Source organism: Microcebus murinus, chromosome 17, assembly GCF_040939455.1.
Source record: "Microcebus murinus isolate Inina chromosome 17, M.murinus_Inina_mat1.0, whole genome shotgun sequence".
Taxonomy (NCBI): domain Eukaryota; kingdom Metazoa; phylum Chordata; class Mammalia; order Primates; family Cheirogaleidae; genus Microcebus; species Microcebus murinus.
Window position 1 is genome coordinate 44502694 of NC_134120.1, and position 17862 is coordinate 44520555.

Consider the following 17862-nt stretch of genomic DNA (forward strand, 5'->3'; position numbering starts at 1 on the left):
TTATACACCGTTGGTGGGACTGCAAATTAGTGCAGCCTCTATGGAAAATAGTATGGAGAATTCTCAAAGAAATAAATGTAGACTTACCATTTGATCCAGCAATCTTACTACTGAGTACCTACTCAAATGAAAAGATGTCATTTTACAAAAAAACCACCTGTCCCCAAATAGTTATTGCAGCACAATTCACAATGACAAAGATGTGGAGTCAACCTAAGTTCCTGTTAATGAATATATAAAGAAAATGTGGTGTGTATATATATATATATAGTATATATACCATGGGGTACTACTAAGCCATAAAAAGAAGGGAAATAATATCTTTTTTGCAGCAACTTGCATGGAACTGGAGATGATTGTCCTAAGTGAAGTTATCTCAGGAATGGAAAATCAAACACCTCATGTACTCACTAATAATTGGGAGGTAATAAATAGGCACATAGGCACAAAGAGATGTAAAGGTCATTGGACACCAAGAAGGGAGGAGGGTGAGGGATAAAAACTTACCTATCAGGCACAGTGAACACCATTCTGGTGACAGGCACCCTAAAAGCCCCTACTCAAGCATTATACAAGGTATCCACGTGACAAAAACATTTGTATCCCCTTAATATTTTGAAATAAAATTAAAAATTAAAAATTCAAGCATTTTTAAAAAGAAAAACCCCAAACAATAATTTAACTGGATAGAAGTATAAAACTGGCATAGCAATTCTGAAAAGCAATTGTACATGTGAATTAGGAGCCTTCACAATTCATATGCTTTGACTCTGGAATTCTAGAAATTTAGCCTCATAAAATAATCAGAAATGTGGATAACATTTAAATATAAAATAATTGTAACATTTTTAATAATAAAAATGGAAATTTACTTACTTATAAAAGGAGAAAGGTTGAACAAATTATAGTATACTCAATTTAAATGTAGCCATTAAAAGAAGGATTTTTCAAAGAAATTTTGATGCCAGGAGAAAATGCTCACATTATCATGTTTAGCAAAAGGGCAAAATACACATGATTCCCATTATTTTACTATACAATCTTAAAAAAAGATTGTGGATATCTTTAGTAAGTAATAACTCTGGGAAGTTGCATTACAGGTTATTTTTATCTTCTACGTTATTTTTTTCTTTTTAATATTCTGAGTTTGTAATCTGGAAAAAATAAATAAATTTGACTAGGCTAACACTTCCACCCTAAGAATTTTTATTGAGTAGACAACAAGGTAGGGATATTGCCTATCAAAGGGAATAATCAATGTCTACGCATATTCCTTGGATTTAGTGTTCCAGTCCCTTCTTTTAGCACTTCGTCAGCAATTTATTTATTCTGAGGGATATTGTGAGGAAAGTCAGTCTCAGTTGCTCAGTCCTTCAATCCATGCTTGGCCACATAAGAATGGGCCTTGAGCCTAGAGCACTTCCTTACAAAGAGATAGAGTCCTCACAGCCTGTGCCGGACTTACTACCTTATGTGGGAATACAGTTCCTTGTTTCAGACTCAATGTGTACTTCGTTTTTTTAATTTCAAAATATTAAGAAGGTACGAATGTTTTTGTTACATGGGTACCTTTTGTAATACTTAAGTTGGGGGCTTTTAGCGTGCCCATCACCCGAATGGTGTTCATTGAATCTGATAGGTAGGTTTTTACCCTGTCCCTCCTGCTCCCTCCCCTTTCTTTATTTTATATGACCTTTAACATCCCTTTGTGCCCATGTGTGCCCACTGATTAGCTCCCACTTCTTAGAGAGTACGTGTGGTGTTTGTCTTTCCATTCCTGAGGTACTTTGCTTAGGATAATGGTCTCCAATTCCATCCAACTTGCTGCAAAAGACATTATTTTATTCCTTTTTAAGGGTGAGTAGTACTCCATGGTGTGTGTGTGTGTGTGTGTGTGTGTGTGTGTGTACAACCCACCTTTTCTTAATCCACTCATTAATTGATGGACACTTAGATGGATTCCACATCTTTGCAATTGTGAATTGTACTACAACAAAGGTTTAAGTGCAGGTGTCTTTTTAATAAAGTTACTTCCTTTGGGTAGGTACCCAGCAGTGGGATTGCTGGGTTGAATGGTAAGTCTACGTTTATTTCTCTGGGGAATCTCTGTACTGTTTTCCAGAGAGGTTATACTCATTTGCAGTCCCACCAGCAGTGTATGATGTGTACTTCTTTGTTACCCTCTGTCAGCTGCCAGAAGGAGCTTGCTGGCCACAGAGAACTGATGTCCACTACTAAAGCTGATCTTGCTGTCTCTTCTCTGTATGAGTAAAGCATTGTTCCATCCAGGGCTTGACTGCATTGTTTTCCTTGGTGATTCCAATACTAAGATGCAGTGGACAGAAGTGCTTGGACTTCTACTCCTGATAATAGGCAACAGGTACCACTTGCTGGACAAATATTCTCTGTAATCCTAAGGTTGTAAAATGCAGAAGAGATAAATTTGTTCTGGCGTTGATTCAATAATTTTTTGCCTACAATACAGCACAGTGAAGAGAGCAGAGGCTTTACTCTCAATTTACCTGGGTCCAAATCCCACTTTCTTATTTCAGTCTCTGTGATCATAAGCAGGTTTCTTACTCACTCTGAGTCTCAGTTTCTTCATTAGTAATAGCTTTCACCTATTCATGGGTTAGAATGCAGATGAAATTTGGTGACACCTTCAAAATCCCAGCACAGAGTGGACATTAGTCAATGCAGATTAAGTTCCTGACCACTCACTTCCATTCTCACCCTCTGTGAGAATACTTTCAGTGGAAACTAATGGAGAAACTAACTGAAAGTGGCTTACGCAATAAGAAGTCCAGGGGTGGGTAGTCTTGATTGGTGAACTCAAGGCCTTAGTGACACCATCTGTCTGCTCTGCCTCCTCCAGGGGATAGTTTTGCTCATGGTCACAAGGTGGCTACAGCAGCTCCAGGCATCATATCTGTTTGTTTGTTTGTTTGTTTGTTTGTTTGTTTGTTTTGAGACAGAGTCTCACTCTGTTGCCTGGACTAGAGTGCCATGGTGCCAGCCTAGCTCACAGCAACCTCAAACTCCTGGGCTCAAGCAATCCTTCTGTCTTAGCCTCCCAGTAGCTGGGACTACAGGCATGTGCTACCATGCTCGGCTAATTTTTTCTATATATTTTTAGTTGGCCAATTAATTTATTTTCTATTTTTAGTTGAGACGGGGTCTCACTCTTGCTCCGGCTGGTTACGAACTCCTGACCTTGAGCTATCTACCCGCCTCAGCCTCCCGGAGTGCTAGGATTACAGGTGTGAACCACCGAGCCTGGCCCAGGCATCATATTTATATAGGACAGTGTTCCAAAGAAGAAAAGATCATCTTGTCCTGGGTATATCTTAGAATTGAGGAAAACTTTCTCAGAAGCTGCCAGCACATCTCCTCTTATGTCTCAGAGATCAGAATTTTTCACACGTCCATGCCTAATCCAAGCCCTATCACCAACCTAGACCAAAGGGCTTTGGACAGACCAAGAGGCTGGCCTCCCTTTAAGTATATCTCCAGGGGGAGTATGGTAGATTCCTGAGCAAAACTGGAGTTCTGATAGGGAAAGGAAGAGGGCATTGGGTGTTGAGGTAGATTACTCAGTGCTGTGTCTGCTACACTCTCCACTGCAGGAAGCCTTGTCCAGGGTAAATTCTAATATGTAAGGAGAGACTGAGCTAACCAGCTGGGAGATGTAGGGTGGGAAAGTAGGTAGGGAATAAAGACAGACAAGATGTCCAGGATGGATGGCCTCTTAGTTGGAGTAAAGGGGCCTGATGACAAAAAGGGAGGTAGAAGGCTCAGTAGACCAGGTTGACCTACTTCACAATTCTGTCTACAGCACGTCCTGTTGGAGCATTAACTGGGACAGTGTAGAATTGAGGCCAAACATATTATGGCCTGTGCTGGTGCAACCAGGAAGTGATATGACTACGGCCTCATTTGAGACGAACATGGATGTTCATGCATTTGAGTAGTGCATGTCTGTGAGTAGGAGCGATGGGCATTCTGACCATGCAGATTTGGAGAACACAATTCCTTGAGTCTTTTACAAAGTCAATGATTAATAATTTTTGACGATCTAACATATCCCCAGCTATAAATTAGCCCCTGGAGAAAAGAAAAGATATGTAAGACACAGGGCCTGGCCTTTAAGAATTTAAACTCTACTAAAGGAGTCTGAAATACCAGAAGTAGAGTTGAGAGCAAAGCCAGACCCTGTGGAATCAAGGGGTAAGGGACATGGTGCAGAGCAGAACTGCAGCAGGAGCTGGGCAAAGTTGACAGGGAGATGACTGAGGACTAAGGTGGGGGAAGGGGAACTTGAGCTGGGGGTAACACCCTGGGCAGGTCAGGGTTTGGCTTAGCACAGACAGGAGTGAGAGAAGAGAGACCCATAGGGATAGGAAGGTGGTGATAAGGGAAGGGTGGGTGACAAGGATGGAGAGGCTCTGTTGGGATAGGGAGAAATTTTTTGGTTAGGGAAAGTGGGCCATGCTGATTTAATTTCATGTTAGGTCCAGTGGGGTCACTATTAAAGTTTGGAGTGGGCCATTTTAAAAAGATTTGCCTGGCTGTGACCCTCAGGGCTTTATTCTGTTTGGGAACATTTTTGACGAAGATGAGCTTAGCCAGGTGTGTGGGACGGTGTGTCAGGCACATTCTTTCCAGAGAGTGACAAGACTCTTATCAGCACCCTGGCCAGAGACTTTGCCAAAAGCAACTTTGAGAGCAAGTGTGGTCCTGGAAAGGAAAGGAAACATGATTTAGAGCCAGACTTAATTAAAGTTATGGCCCTATCACTCATTAGCAAATTATTCTAATCTCACAGTACTTTCATTATTTTTTTTTTTTTTTTTGAGACAGAGTCTCGCTTTGTTGTCCAGGCTAGAGTGAGTGCCGTGGCGTCAGCCTAGCTCACAGCAACCTCAAACTCCTGGGCTCAAGCCATCCTCCTGCCTCAGCCTCCCGAGTAGCTGGGACTACAGGCATGCGCCACCATGCCCGGCTAATTTTTTCTATATATATTAGTTGGCCAATTAATTTCTTTGTATTTATAGTAGAGACGGGGTCTCGCTCTTGCTCAGGCTGGTTTCGAACTCCTGACCTCGAGCAATCCGCCCGCCTCGGCCTCCCAGAGAGCTAGGATTACAGGCGTGAGCCACCGCGCCCGGCCTACTTTCATTATTTTTTCGTCTGTGGAATGGGCATAATACCCACCTCATAGGATATTTATAGGGAAAACACCTGGTACCTAGAAAGCACTCAAAATACAAGTACTTTCTCTTCCCCCTTTTGTTTACCCCAAGTGTTAAAACAAAACCCAGGATGCTTGATCTTACGTAATAATGTTGTTCAGTGTTAGCCAATTTTAAGTGGTCTTATCTATAGACGCCCAAGGCAACAAAAATTTAGGGTTATTTCTTGATTTAAAAATTGGAATTTTCTATAAAAGTTCAGAATGTTTTTATTTTAAAATTGTTTTAAGCACAAGTTTAAAGAATAAACATTTATTTTCATTAACTTTTATTTATAGTTGTATTTTTTTTACCTTTTGAATTAAATATTCATTACAAATTCAATTAAGAAGAGGGAAGGAGGCCGGGCGCGGTGGCTCACGCCTGTAATCCTAGCTCTTGGGAGGCCGAGGCGGGCGGATTGCTCAAGGTCAGGAGTTCAAAACCAGCCTGAGCAAGAGCGAGACCCCGTCTCTACTATAAATAGAAAGAAATTAATTGGCCAACTGATATATATATAAAAAATTAGCCGGGCATGGTGGCGCATGCCTGTAGTCCCAGCTACTCGGGAGGCTGAGGCAGAAGGATCGCTCGAGCCCAGGAGTTTGAGGTTGCTGTGAGCTAGGCTGACGCCACGGCACTCACCCTAGCCTGGACAAAAAAGTGAGACTCTGTCTCAAAAAAAAAAAAAAAAAAAAAGAAGAAGAGGTAAGGAGAGACAAACAGGTGAGTAGGAGAATGAATGAGTGTGAGTGGGGTGAGACATCCGCTTTTTATCATTTACGTTTTCTAAAAAGGCTATTATTGGCTTTTATACTTAAAACTCTCCCAGTTTTATTTCCTCAAATTCAGTGGAAATGGTGACTGGTGTAGTAATGAGGAGGAGGGATGTAAGTATATTCCTTTTTCCTTCAAAAAGGAAAATACCACTTACTACTCATGCAATCAAAAGGCCTGTTTCCCAGACCTTTTCTCTAGGAGGGAAAAAAATCAGATTCTTAGAAAAGTAAGGGAAAGAAAAGAAAAGAAAATGGAGAAAGAAAAAACTTAAAATAGCTATTTGAAACAGTGGTGGGGTGGTGGATGAATTTTTTCCTTCATTTACATCATTGCAATGAAGCATCATTCCTACTGTAATGAAGGCTGAGAGTCCTCTGGGGCCACCCAGGCTCTTTGGGAGACCGTGTGTGGGGTGTGTGGATATGAGTGTGGAGAGTAGTTGTGGGTGTGTGAGCCTGTCTGTGTGGAATGCGGAGAGTGTGCACAGTGTGTGTGGAGTTTGGAAAGAGTGTAAGTGTGAGTGTGAGGACTTGAGTGTGGAGAACCTTGTGTTTCAGCTGTGTGTGAGGAATGCAGAGACTGCACATCTGTGTGGAGTTTGGAGACAGAGAGAAAGTGTGTGTGTGTGTGTGTGTATGTGTGTGTATAAGTGGGTGTGTGGAACCTGTACGTGTGTGGAGTTGGAGAGTGTGTGGATGTGTCAGTGGGTGTGTGGAACCTGTACGTGTGTGGAGTTTGGAGAGAGTGTGAATGTGTCAGTGGGCGTGTGGAACCTGTACGTGTGTGGAGTTTGGAGAGTGTGTGGATGTATCAGTGGGTGTGTGGAACCTGTACGTGTGTGGAGTTGGAGAGTGTGTGGATGTGTCAGTGGGTATGTGGAACCTGTACGTGTGTGGAGTTGGAGAGTGTGTGGATGTGTCAGTGGGTGTGTGGAACCTGTACGTGTGTGGAGTTGGAGAGTGTGTGGATGTGTCAGTGGGTGTGTGGAACCTGTATGTGTGTGGAGTTTGGAGAGTGTGTGGATTTGTCAGTGGGCGTGTGGAACCTGTATGTGTGTGGAGTTTGGAGAGTGTGTGGATGTGTCAGTGGGCGTGTGGAACCTGTACGTGTGTGGAGTTTGGAGAGTGTGTGGATGTGTCAGTGGGCGTGTGGAACCTGTACGTGTGTGGAGTTGGAGAGTGTGTGGATGTGTCAGTGGGCGTGTGGAACCTGTACGTGTGTGGAGTTGGAGAGTGTGTGGATGTGTCAGTGGGTATGTGGAACCTGTACGTGTGTGGAGTTGGAGAGTGTGTGAATGTGTCAGTGGGCGTGTGGAACCTGTACGTGTGTGGAGTTGGAGAGTGTGTGGATGTGTCAGTGGGCGTGTGGAACCTGTACGTGTGTGGAGTTGGAGAGTGTGTGGATGTGTCAGTGGGTGTGTGGAACCTGTACGTGTGTGGAGTTGGAGAGTGTGTGAATGTGTCAGTGGGCGTGTGGAACCTGTACGTGTGTGGAGTTGGAGAGTGTGTGGATGTGTCAGTGGGCGTGTGGAACCTGTACGTGTGTGGAGTTGGAGAGTGTGTGGATGTGTCAGTGGGTGTGTGGAACCTGTACGTGTGTGGAGTTGGAGAGTGTGTGGATGTGTCAGTGGGCGTGTGGAGTTTGGAGAGTGTGTGGATGTGTCAGTGGGTGTGTGGAACCTGTACGTGTGTGGAGTTTGGAGAGTGTGTGGATGTGTCAGTGGGTGTGTGGAACCTGTATGTGTGTGGAGTTTGGAGAGTGTGTGGATGTGTCAGTGGGTGTGTAAACGTGCGTGTGGAGAGCTGTGTGCGTGCGGAGCGTAGAGCGCGCAGAGGGCGCGGAGTTTGGAGTGTGCGCGCGTGCGCGGGCGTGTGCGCGCGCCGTGAAGCGCGCCAGCGGCACGCGTGGCAGTGCGCGCGCGCGAGCGGAGCGCACCGCGGGCCGGAGCGGCTGACGAGGCGCGCCTCCCGCCCGCCCGGCCCTGTCTGCGGCGGCGGCTGCCGGCAGGGCGGCGGGAGCGCGCGGCGCCGCGGAGGCCGCTCCTCTGCGGATCCCGGCGGGAGAGGGAAGGGCCCGGGAGGACCAGGCGCCCGGGGCGGCCGCGGACATGTGCAGGATGTCCTTCAAGGTAAGCGCCGCGGGCTCCAGGCGGGGACCCAGGCTCGGGCGCCGACCCGCTGCCGAGGGCCGCAGGGTGGGGTGGGCGTCGCACACTGTCCCCCGCCCCCGGCTGCGGGCCGCATGGAGGAGGAAGCGGCGGGGCTGAGACGCGCCCTGTGGGTTTGAGGTTTGCCTGTTTCTGCTTCACTTGACAGGCTCTCCGCACTTACCGCTGCGGGTCTGGTGAGCCTGTCCCCGGGACCCGGCGGCGGGGACTGTCGCCGGGGTAACAGGCGGGGGCGGGGAGGAAGCCCGCGGTCAGCGCTTTCCTGCAGCCGCAGAGTTCCCGGAGCCTGTCCCTCTGCGTCCTCTTTCTGGAAAGCCGGCAGCACCCACTGCTGCCCCCTCTCCAGAGGACTTTTTCTGGACACTGAAACCGAGCGACCAGCGGAGTGGAGCTGCAATTGATTACCAGGCTTCAGTGTCCACAGGAATCTCATCTTAGAAGAGTTTATTAAATCATTCCATTTAATACCCACATTTTAGGATGAAAGTGAGGTTAATTGATTTGCCTCGATTGAAAGGCTTTAGTAAAAATAACAGTTAAAATGTACTGAGCAGGTAGAATGTGCCCAACTATGAACCAAGGGCATCGTGTGCATGGTGTGGATCCTCGGGAAGGCCCCTGTGATGGTGCTCTTCGTGGCCCTACTTTTTTAAAAAATGAGAAAACTAAGGCATAGAGCAGTTAATTCCCCAGAGGCATCGCAGCTAGTAAATTAATGGTATTAAAAGTGAATCCCGTGTGTGTGACTCCCAAGCCACTGTAATCCTATCGCTCACGTAAGCAGAGGAATGGCATGACGAGTTGTGCAAGTTAGAAAGATCCTTGGCTACAATTTGGAGAAGAGGATGGCCCCTGGAGACCAGTCAGGAGGATGTTGTAGTCATCTTGTTAAGAAATGGTACTTAGTCCAGGCGCGGTGGCTCACGCCTGTACTCTTCGGGAGGCTGAGGTGGCAGGATGGCTTGAGCCCAGGAGTTCCAGACCAGGAGTTCCAAGACCAGCCTGAGCAACATAATGAGACCCCATCTCTACAAAAAGTAGAAAAGTTAGCTGGGCAAGCACCTGTAGTCCCAGCTACTGTGGAGGCTGAGGCAAGAGGATCACTTGAGCCCAGGAGTTCAAGGCTGGAGTGAGCTATGATGATGCCACTGTACTCTAGCCCCCTCGACAGAGGGAGACCCTGTCTCTAAAAGAGAGAAAGAGAGAGAAGAAAAGAAAAGAGACAAGAAGAAAGAAAGGAAAGAAAGGGAAGGGAAGGGGAGGGGAGGGGAGGGGAGGAAGGAAGGAAGGAAGGAAGGAAGGAAGGAAGGAAGGAAGGAAGGAAGGAAGGAAGGAAGGAAGGAGTGAGTACTGGACCAGGGCATAGGTGATGATGAGAGTAGACAAAAGTGAATGACTTAAAAATTTTTTAATCAACAGAATTCAGTGATCGGTGTTATAACTGAATAGGGAAGGCAAGAGGGGTGACAATTAAAGCATTTCGTTTGGGACAAAGTTTGAGGATGGCTAGGACTCCAGCCAGTGGTGCTGATTAGACAGATATACAAACTGGGAACCCAGGAGGGAAGTCTAGACAACAGATAGAGCCGAGAGTTAAGAGTCTACAGCCTTAAGTGATAAGTGAACCCATGGGAATGAACATGACTGCCCAGTGGGACCATGTAAAGGTGGAAAATAAGGGGACTGAGGACAAAACCTTTTGTCCTCAGATTTAAGAATGAATAGAGTAAGAGAAACCCGCTGAAAAAACAGAAGGAGCATCGAGAGATGTATGAGAAAACCCAGAAGCATAAGCTGTCACTTATGCCAAGAATCTCCAGTATTTCCACGGAGATGAAGAGGGCCTTGCTGTTAAATACCACAGGGAAATCAAACAAGAATTGAAAAGTCCTTTGTTGGATTTAGTAACAGAACAGCCACTAGTGAGCTTGTCGAGAGCAGTTTCAGTGAAGTGTTAGGTTCAGGAGCTAGATTACAGTAGCTTGAAAAGACAGTGTATGCAATCCACAAGTGCAGAGAACTCTTTTAAGAAAATCAAAATTCTGAAAGAAAAGGGTTTTTTTTTTTAAAGGCAGTAGCTGCAGCAGAGATTTGGAATTGACCATGGGTTTGTTTGTTTTAAAACAGTAAAGACTTGAATCCCAGCACTTTGGGAGGCCAAGGCAGGGGGATCGCTTGAGGCCAGGAGTTCAAGACCAGCCTGGGCACCATATTGAGACCCCATCTCTACAAAAATTGTAAAAATGAGCTGGGCATGGCGGCACACGCCTGTAGTGCTACTTGGGAGTCTGAGGCAGGAAGATTGCTTGAGCCCTGGAGTTTGAGTTTATAGTTGGCTATGATTACACCACTGCACTCCAACCTGGGTGACTGAGTGAGATCTCTAAAAAAATAGCTCAACACATTAACTGCCATTTAACTCAACACCAGAGCCATGTGAAGTATATAAAATCCTACATGTTGATATTCTTATTGTTACAATTAATATTGATAATGTAATTCTAAAAATGTAGATTAAATAGAAGTCAAATTTCATTTTTATATTTATATTCACCTTTAAATTGCACTCAAAGTTTTTATTCTATGTTCATAATAAAACACTGTGGCCCCGAGGAAAAGTTACTGATTTTTGTGTGTGGCAGTCAATATGTTCATAAATAGTTAAAGTAAAATGGTAGAGGCTTAATCATCTTTAAATGATGATAGATGCTTCAACAACAAAAAAAGACAAATAACTCAATTTTAAACAGGGAAAGGATCTGAATAGACATTTTTTCCAAGAAGATGTACAAATAGTCATTGTGCACCTGAAAAAATGTTCGTCTTTAGCCATCAGAGAAATGCAAATGAAAACATAATGAGATACCACTTTACACCCACTAGGATGACTTCAGTCAACAAGACAGACAATGACAAGTGTTGGCAAGGATGTGGAAAAATTGTAACAATCATATATTGCTGATAGGGATGTACAATGATGCAGTCATTTTAAAAAACAGTCTGATCTTTCTTCAAAAAGTTAAATAGAGTTACCTTATGACCCAGTAATTCCACTGGTAGGTATATACCCAGGAGAAATGAAAGCATATGTTCTCACAAAAATTTGTACACAAATATTCATAGTAATATTTTAATAGCCAGAAAGTAGAAACAATCCCAATGTCTATCAACTGATGATAAACAAAATGCATTATACATTGTAAATATCATAGATTGGGAGACTTAATCAACAGATACTTGTTTCCCAGCAAGCTGGGAAGTCCAAGATCAAAGTGCCAGAAGATTCGGTACTGGTGAGGGCTCTTTGCCTGGCTTGCAGCTGGCCATCTGCTCCCTGTTTCCTTACGTGAAGGAGAGAGAAAGATCTGGTGTCTTATCCTCTTCTTATAAGGGCACTAATTCCATCTTGGGGGCTCTACTCTCATGGACCTCATCTAAACCTAATTAATTTCCAAAGACTATGCCTCCTAATACTATCATATTGGGGGTTAGGGATTCAACATATGCATTTGGAGGATGGGGAGGACACAGACATTCAATCTATAACATTCTGCCCTGGCCCCCTTGCATGTCCTTCTTTCACAAAAATATATTCATTCCATCCCAACAGCCTCAAAAGTCTTAACTTATTCTGGTATCAACTCTACAGTCTAAAGTGCAAAGTCTTATCTAAATGTCATCTAAATCAGATATGGATGAGACTCAAGGTACCGTTCATCCTGAGGCAAATTCCTCTCTAGCTGTGAACCTGTGAAATCAAATCAAAAACATGTTATGTGTTTTCAAAATACAATGGTGGGATAGGCATAGAAGATAGACATTTCTATCCCAAAGGGCAAATTTGGAAAGAAGAAAGGGGTGATGGGTCTCAAGCAAGTCCAACACGTGGCAAGGTAAATACCATTAGATCTTAAAGCTCAAGAATAATTCTCAGTGGTTCAATGCTCTGTCTTTGGGATTCACTGGAGTAGTGGCCCTGCTTTCTGGACTAGCTTAGGCAGAAATCTTGCCCTCAAGACATTGGTGTGTAGGGCTTCAACATATGAATTTTGAAGGGAACACAAACATTCATTTCATAACATGGTATAGCCATACCATGGAATACCATTCAGCTGTGAAAAAGGAATGAAGCACTAATAAATACTACAATGTAGATGAACCTTGAAAACATTATGTTAATGAAGGGAGCCAGACACAATAAGCCACATATTGTATTATTACTCTTATATGAAAAGTCCCAAATAGGCAAATCCATAGAGATAGAAAGTAGATGTGGTTGCCGAGGGCTGAGGAAGAGGAGGGGATGGTGAGTGATTGTTAATGAGTATGGAGTTTCTGGGGTGATAAGAATGTTCTGGAAGGTAATGTTATGGTTGCACAACCTTATGCATATAGCAAAAACCACTGGATTATATGCTTTAAATTGATGGATTTTATATATGTGGATTATATCTGAATAAAAAGATATTTTTAAAGGATGATAGGGAGTGTTGAGAAGGTTTGGGAGTAGAGGAAATGATTGAGCTAAGTCAGTGACTGAATTTCTCCGGGGTAAAGGGACAGTGAGCCTGAGTAGGGTTCCTCTAGCTGAAGGGATTAGCTAGAAGGTCGGGGGGAGAGGACGTCTCCCAGGGGATAAAAGGAAAGGAGGTGAGGTTGAGTGTTGATGTTTTGTAGAGCAAAAGCCAGGATGAAGTCGAGATTGGGGTAGGTAGAAAGGAATCTGCCAGGCCAGGTGCCAAAATTTTCAGTGAATAAGAAAGAATGATCTGGAGGTGACAACTGTTAGGTAAGGTGGAGGATGAGAAGGTAGGATAGTCTGCATCTTGAAGGAGCAGAGATTTGTATACCTGAATGGAGGGCAGTGGCCTGGAAGCCAGGTGGCCCATTCCCTGCGCAGTGCTGGTGTGGGAGAAGGCCCTGCCCCCACTAGGAAGGGATTCTGGGGAGACTGAGGCTCGGAAAGAGGAGGAGTGCTCTGTATCAGGTTAAGGATGAAGAGTAGTTGATTTATCATGGAAGAGGTAAGGTTTGGGGGAAGGAAGCAGAGTCCCATGCCAGACTAAGACTTGCCTTAGCAACATTCTTTCATCCACCTCACATCATATCAAACGTATTAAAATGCATCCACAGCCCCATAGCCCATAATAATAAGGAAGACTTTTTTGGGGGAGACAGGCCTCACTCTGTTGCCAGGGCTAGAGGGCAATGGCAAGTACAGTGGCTCACTGTAACCTCGAACTCCTGGGCTCAAGAAGTCCTCCTACCTCAGCCTCCTGAGTAGCTAGGACTACAGGCACATGCATGTAGTCCATGCCTGGCTAAATTTTTAATTTTCATAGAGACAGAGTCTCCCTGTGTTGTTCAGGCTGGTCTTTTTTTTTTTTTATTTTTATTTTTTTTTTGAGACAGAGTCTCGCTTTGTTGTCCAGGCTAGAGTGAGTGCCGTGGCGTCAGCCTAGCTCACAGCAACCTCAAACTCCTGGGCTCGAGTGATCCTTCTGCCTCAGCCTCCCGAGCAGCTGGGACTACAGGCATGCGCCACCATGCCCGGCTAATTTTTTTATATATATATCAGTTGGCCAATTAATTTCTTTCGATTTATAGTAGAGACGGGGTCTCACTCTTGCTCAGGCTGGTTTTGAACTCCTGACCTTGAGCAATCCGCCCGCCTCGGCCTCCCAAGAGCTAGGATTACAGGCGTGAGCCACAACGCCCGGCCCAGGCTGGTCTTGAACTCCTGACTTCAAGCGATCTTCCCGCTTTGGCCTCCTGGAGTGCTAGGATTACAGGCGTGAGCCATTGTGCCCGGCCAAGACAGACTTTTTATTGCAAAATTTTTATTGCCAAATTTTTTAAAGGATTTTATAATATTTCTTCTAAAACTATTTAGCTATGAATAACTTAGATGATAAATTATTTTCATGTGTCATCAATATTTTATGACTACCAAATTTAGCAATTAATAAGTTGAAAAGATGTTATGTTTGGTAGCTACTTAATTGAGTATTTACCAACTTTGATTTGGGAGCCATAAGTTAACTTTTTCATTTTCATAGGCTGATGAAAGGCTCATAGGCCCTGGGCTGTGGACCCCTGAAGCCTGTGTGTAACAAGGCCCAGCCTTGTTGGATGAGTCTGTGGGAGCATAAACAGAGCATTGTAAATCACAATTAGGGCCTTCTGGAGGGTCACTGTCTATGGGGCTATTTGCATCTGAACCACAGGGGCCCCATGCATCTACTTTGTATGGTTTTTCCATCCTGCTGTTGTTAGCAGTCCCTTCTCACTGGTTTGCCTCCAGCAAACTTCCTTTAACAATAGGCCACTCCTAATTTTTTCTAGTTGGGATAACAGACACATATTTGTTGGAATTATTTTTTTAAAGTAAAAGCAAACTCAGAGTGCAGGTCTAAGCCATTTTTGTGGAATAAAGTTCATGGATTTCTGTACATCGACTTCTTTTTTTGAGACAGTCTCACTCTGTTGCCTGAGCTAGAGTGTCATGGCGTCAGCCTAGCTCACAGCAACCTCAAACTCCTCAAAATCCTCCTGCCTCAGCCTCCCGAGTAGCTGGGACTACAGGCATGTGCCACCATGCCCGGCTAATTTTTTTCTATATATATTTTTAGTTGGCCAATTAATTTCTATTTTTAGTAGAGATGGGGTCTTGCTCTTGCTCAGGCTGGTTTTGAACTCCTGAGCTCAAACGATCCTCCCGCCTCGGCCTCCCAGAGTGCTAGGATTACAGGCGTGAGCCACCGCGCCCGGCTAGTACATTGACTTTTGACGTTGTAACAGCTGCTTCATCTACTCAGGACTTGTTCTCTAAGGCTGAAGGTGTCAAAAGCCTAACTGTGTTAGCCCTAACACAGTTGGGGGTGTGGAAGGCTACCATATTACATGAGATATCCATAGCTAATCAAAAATATTTGGGTGTTTATTCTCCCATATCTTACCCAAGAAGCCAAAGCATCTCAATACCATGTTTCATTTTAGTGATTGAAACCAGTCCCTTATAGGCTGGAAGTACAAGAACCTGTACACATCATCCTTGTTATGAGAGTATGTAAATTAACTCATGGTTAACTCCAGTTCACCAACCAGCTTAAATTATATGGATGAGCCACAGGAAAATAAATTGACAAAACCATATGTTTTCTTAGCAACTTTAAGGTACAAATCATATGCCATATAATTCACGCATTTAAAGTATTCATTTCAGTGGTTTGTAGTAAATACACAGAGTTATACAACCATCAGCATAATCAATTTTAGAACCTGGACAGGGCACGGTGACTCACGCCTATAATCCCAGCACTTTGGGAAGCTGAGGCCGGATGGTTGCTTAATCCCAGGAGTTCAAGGTTTGTAGTTAGCTGTGATCATTCTACTATACTCCAGCCTGGACAATAGAGCGAGACCTTGTCTCTAAAAAAATCTGAAAAATAAAAAATTTTTAGAAATTTTTAATTATCCCCAAAAGAAACCTCATACCCATTATCAGGCATATTAATGTTTACCCCAAAACCTCCCAGCTTTAAAGAACTGTTAATCTACTTTTCATCTCTATAGATTTGCCTGTATTAGATGTATATGTTTTAAACAAACTTTAAACATGGTCTTGAGTTCTGAGTTTGAAAATACCAGTATTGTGTGGACTTACCTCTAAGGCAGAATGCCCAGGGCAAATCACTTTTTCTCTTCAATTTTCTATCACTTATGGAAGTGTAATGATACTGACAATACAGAATTTAGATTTAATGTTAATTAAACATTCTGAAAATTTCAAATATTTGCACAAAGTGGGAAAATGGATTAGAATAGCCAATGATATTTCAAAAACATCCTTTTGGCAGTAAAGTAGGGGCCGGGGGATTAGAGAGAGAAGAAAATATGGCAAATATGGAGGTTTACACTCAATTTTTCTCACAAAATGTAAGATGTAAGATCTTGGGCTCTGGATCCAAAGACTTGGGTTTGAATCCTGGCTCCATTACTTGGATGAGCCAAGATCCTTAACCTTGAGTAATTCACTTCTATACTCAGTTTCCTCATCTTGAAAATGGTGATAATTACAATATCATCATGTGTCACTTAATGACGGGGGTATGTTCTGAGAAATGCATTGTTAGGCAATTTTGTCATTGTGCGAAATCATAAAGGTTACTTACAGAGGTCTACATGATACAGCTACTCCTCATCTATGGTACATGGTATAGCCAATTGCTCCCAGGCCACAGGCCTGGACAGTGTGTTACTGCACTGAATACTATAGGCAACTGTAACACAATGGTATTTGTGTATCTAAACATACCTCAACATGGAAAGGGTATATAGTAAAAGTACTGTACTATAATCTTATAATAACTACTGACTTTTATTCTTGCCTGAAACCTAGTTCTTTATTGAGCCCTCACTCTGGCAATATGATCCAAGCAATTCAGAAAAGAAATATTAAAAAACTAAAATTTCTCTCCTCCCACCCCTTCCTTAACAAACAACAAGCCAAAGAATGAGAAATCATCAAAAGTTAAATATATGGTGGCCCAAAAGTAGGACAAGACACCTTCTGTCATCACCTCATTGTCCCAGGAATTTTGTTCTAAAATTGGATTTCGTGCTATTGTGGCTACATGAATGTCTTTATTTTTTGGAGATGCAGTCTAGTGTATTTAAGAGTGAAGGCTTTGTGGAAATTCATCAAGCGGTACACTTGTTATTTGTGTACTTGTTTGTATGTATGTTATAGATGTCAATAAAAAGTTTATTTAAAAAGAAAAAACACTTATGGGACCACTGTCATATATGCAGCCTGTTGTTGACCAAAATGTCATTATACAGGGTGTGACTGTACCTACCTCATGGGGTTGTTCTGGGAATTGAGTTAAAGCAGTTAAAATGCTTAGTGCACTGCCTACTACAGAGCAAGATCCCAACCTTAGTTCTTGTTGCTGTTACTCATAAAGGCCCATTGGCCTTATTGTTGAGATGAGAAAAATCAAGAAAGAGGTTAAATAATAATAGCACACTTGCTACAGTGCTTTACAGTTTGTGTAAAGTGGTTCCACTCGCATGATTTCCTTTAAAAGCTAAAGGACTTGCCCCTGTCTCACTCCATACCATGTATTAATATGATTTTGTATATATTGTACCCAGAGATTTGGAAGTCATCCAGGGAATATGATGTGTATAGACCCCAAACAGAAGGAGAGTCTGGGCATGTTCCATCTTGGCCAGGGAAGAGCTTGGGGTAGAGGATAGGATAGAGGTCATTTGGGGTCATTGCTGCCTTTTTTCTTGCTGTCTATAGAAAAAGAATTTGTCAGGAAACAGAACAGTGTGATCAGTAGTCAAAAGGGCAGCCTCAAGCAACACACTTCCTGGCACTGCAGCTTGGCTGACCATTTCTTACCTCCTCTGTAAAGTGGGACAGTCATAGGGCCCACTTCACTGAGCTATGATGAAGATTAAAGAGCTGGTATACACAGAAGATACATCACATGGAACAGTGTAAGCACTTAATAAGCATTAGTTCAAGCTTCCTGACCTCCAATAACTGTGTCAGCCATAGCTGAGAAGAGCACTTGTACCCATTTCTTTGCTAGACATTTCCACCTAAGCGTCCTGTAGGCACTTGAAACTCAGAATATTCAAAGGTGAACTTGCCATCCCCCCCCCAAC

General features: G+C 43.5%; 1 protein-coding gene across 1 annotated transcript in view; it reads left to right on the plus strand.

Moving 5' to 3' along the window:
- The first annotated feature begins 7955 nt into the window (after window positions 1–7955).
- Window positions 7956–17862, plus strand: part of ANKRD29 (ankyrin repeat domain 29) — a 52875-nt gene continuing 42968 nt past the window's right edge. The window contains exon 1 of the mRNA XM_012746275.2: window positions 7956–8139. Coding sequence (XP_012601729.1) covers window positions 8119–8139 — 21 coding nt within the window. The 5' untranslated portion in view covers window positions 7956–8118. The remainder of the gene's footprint in view (window positions 8140–17862) is intronic.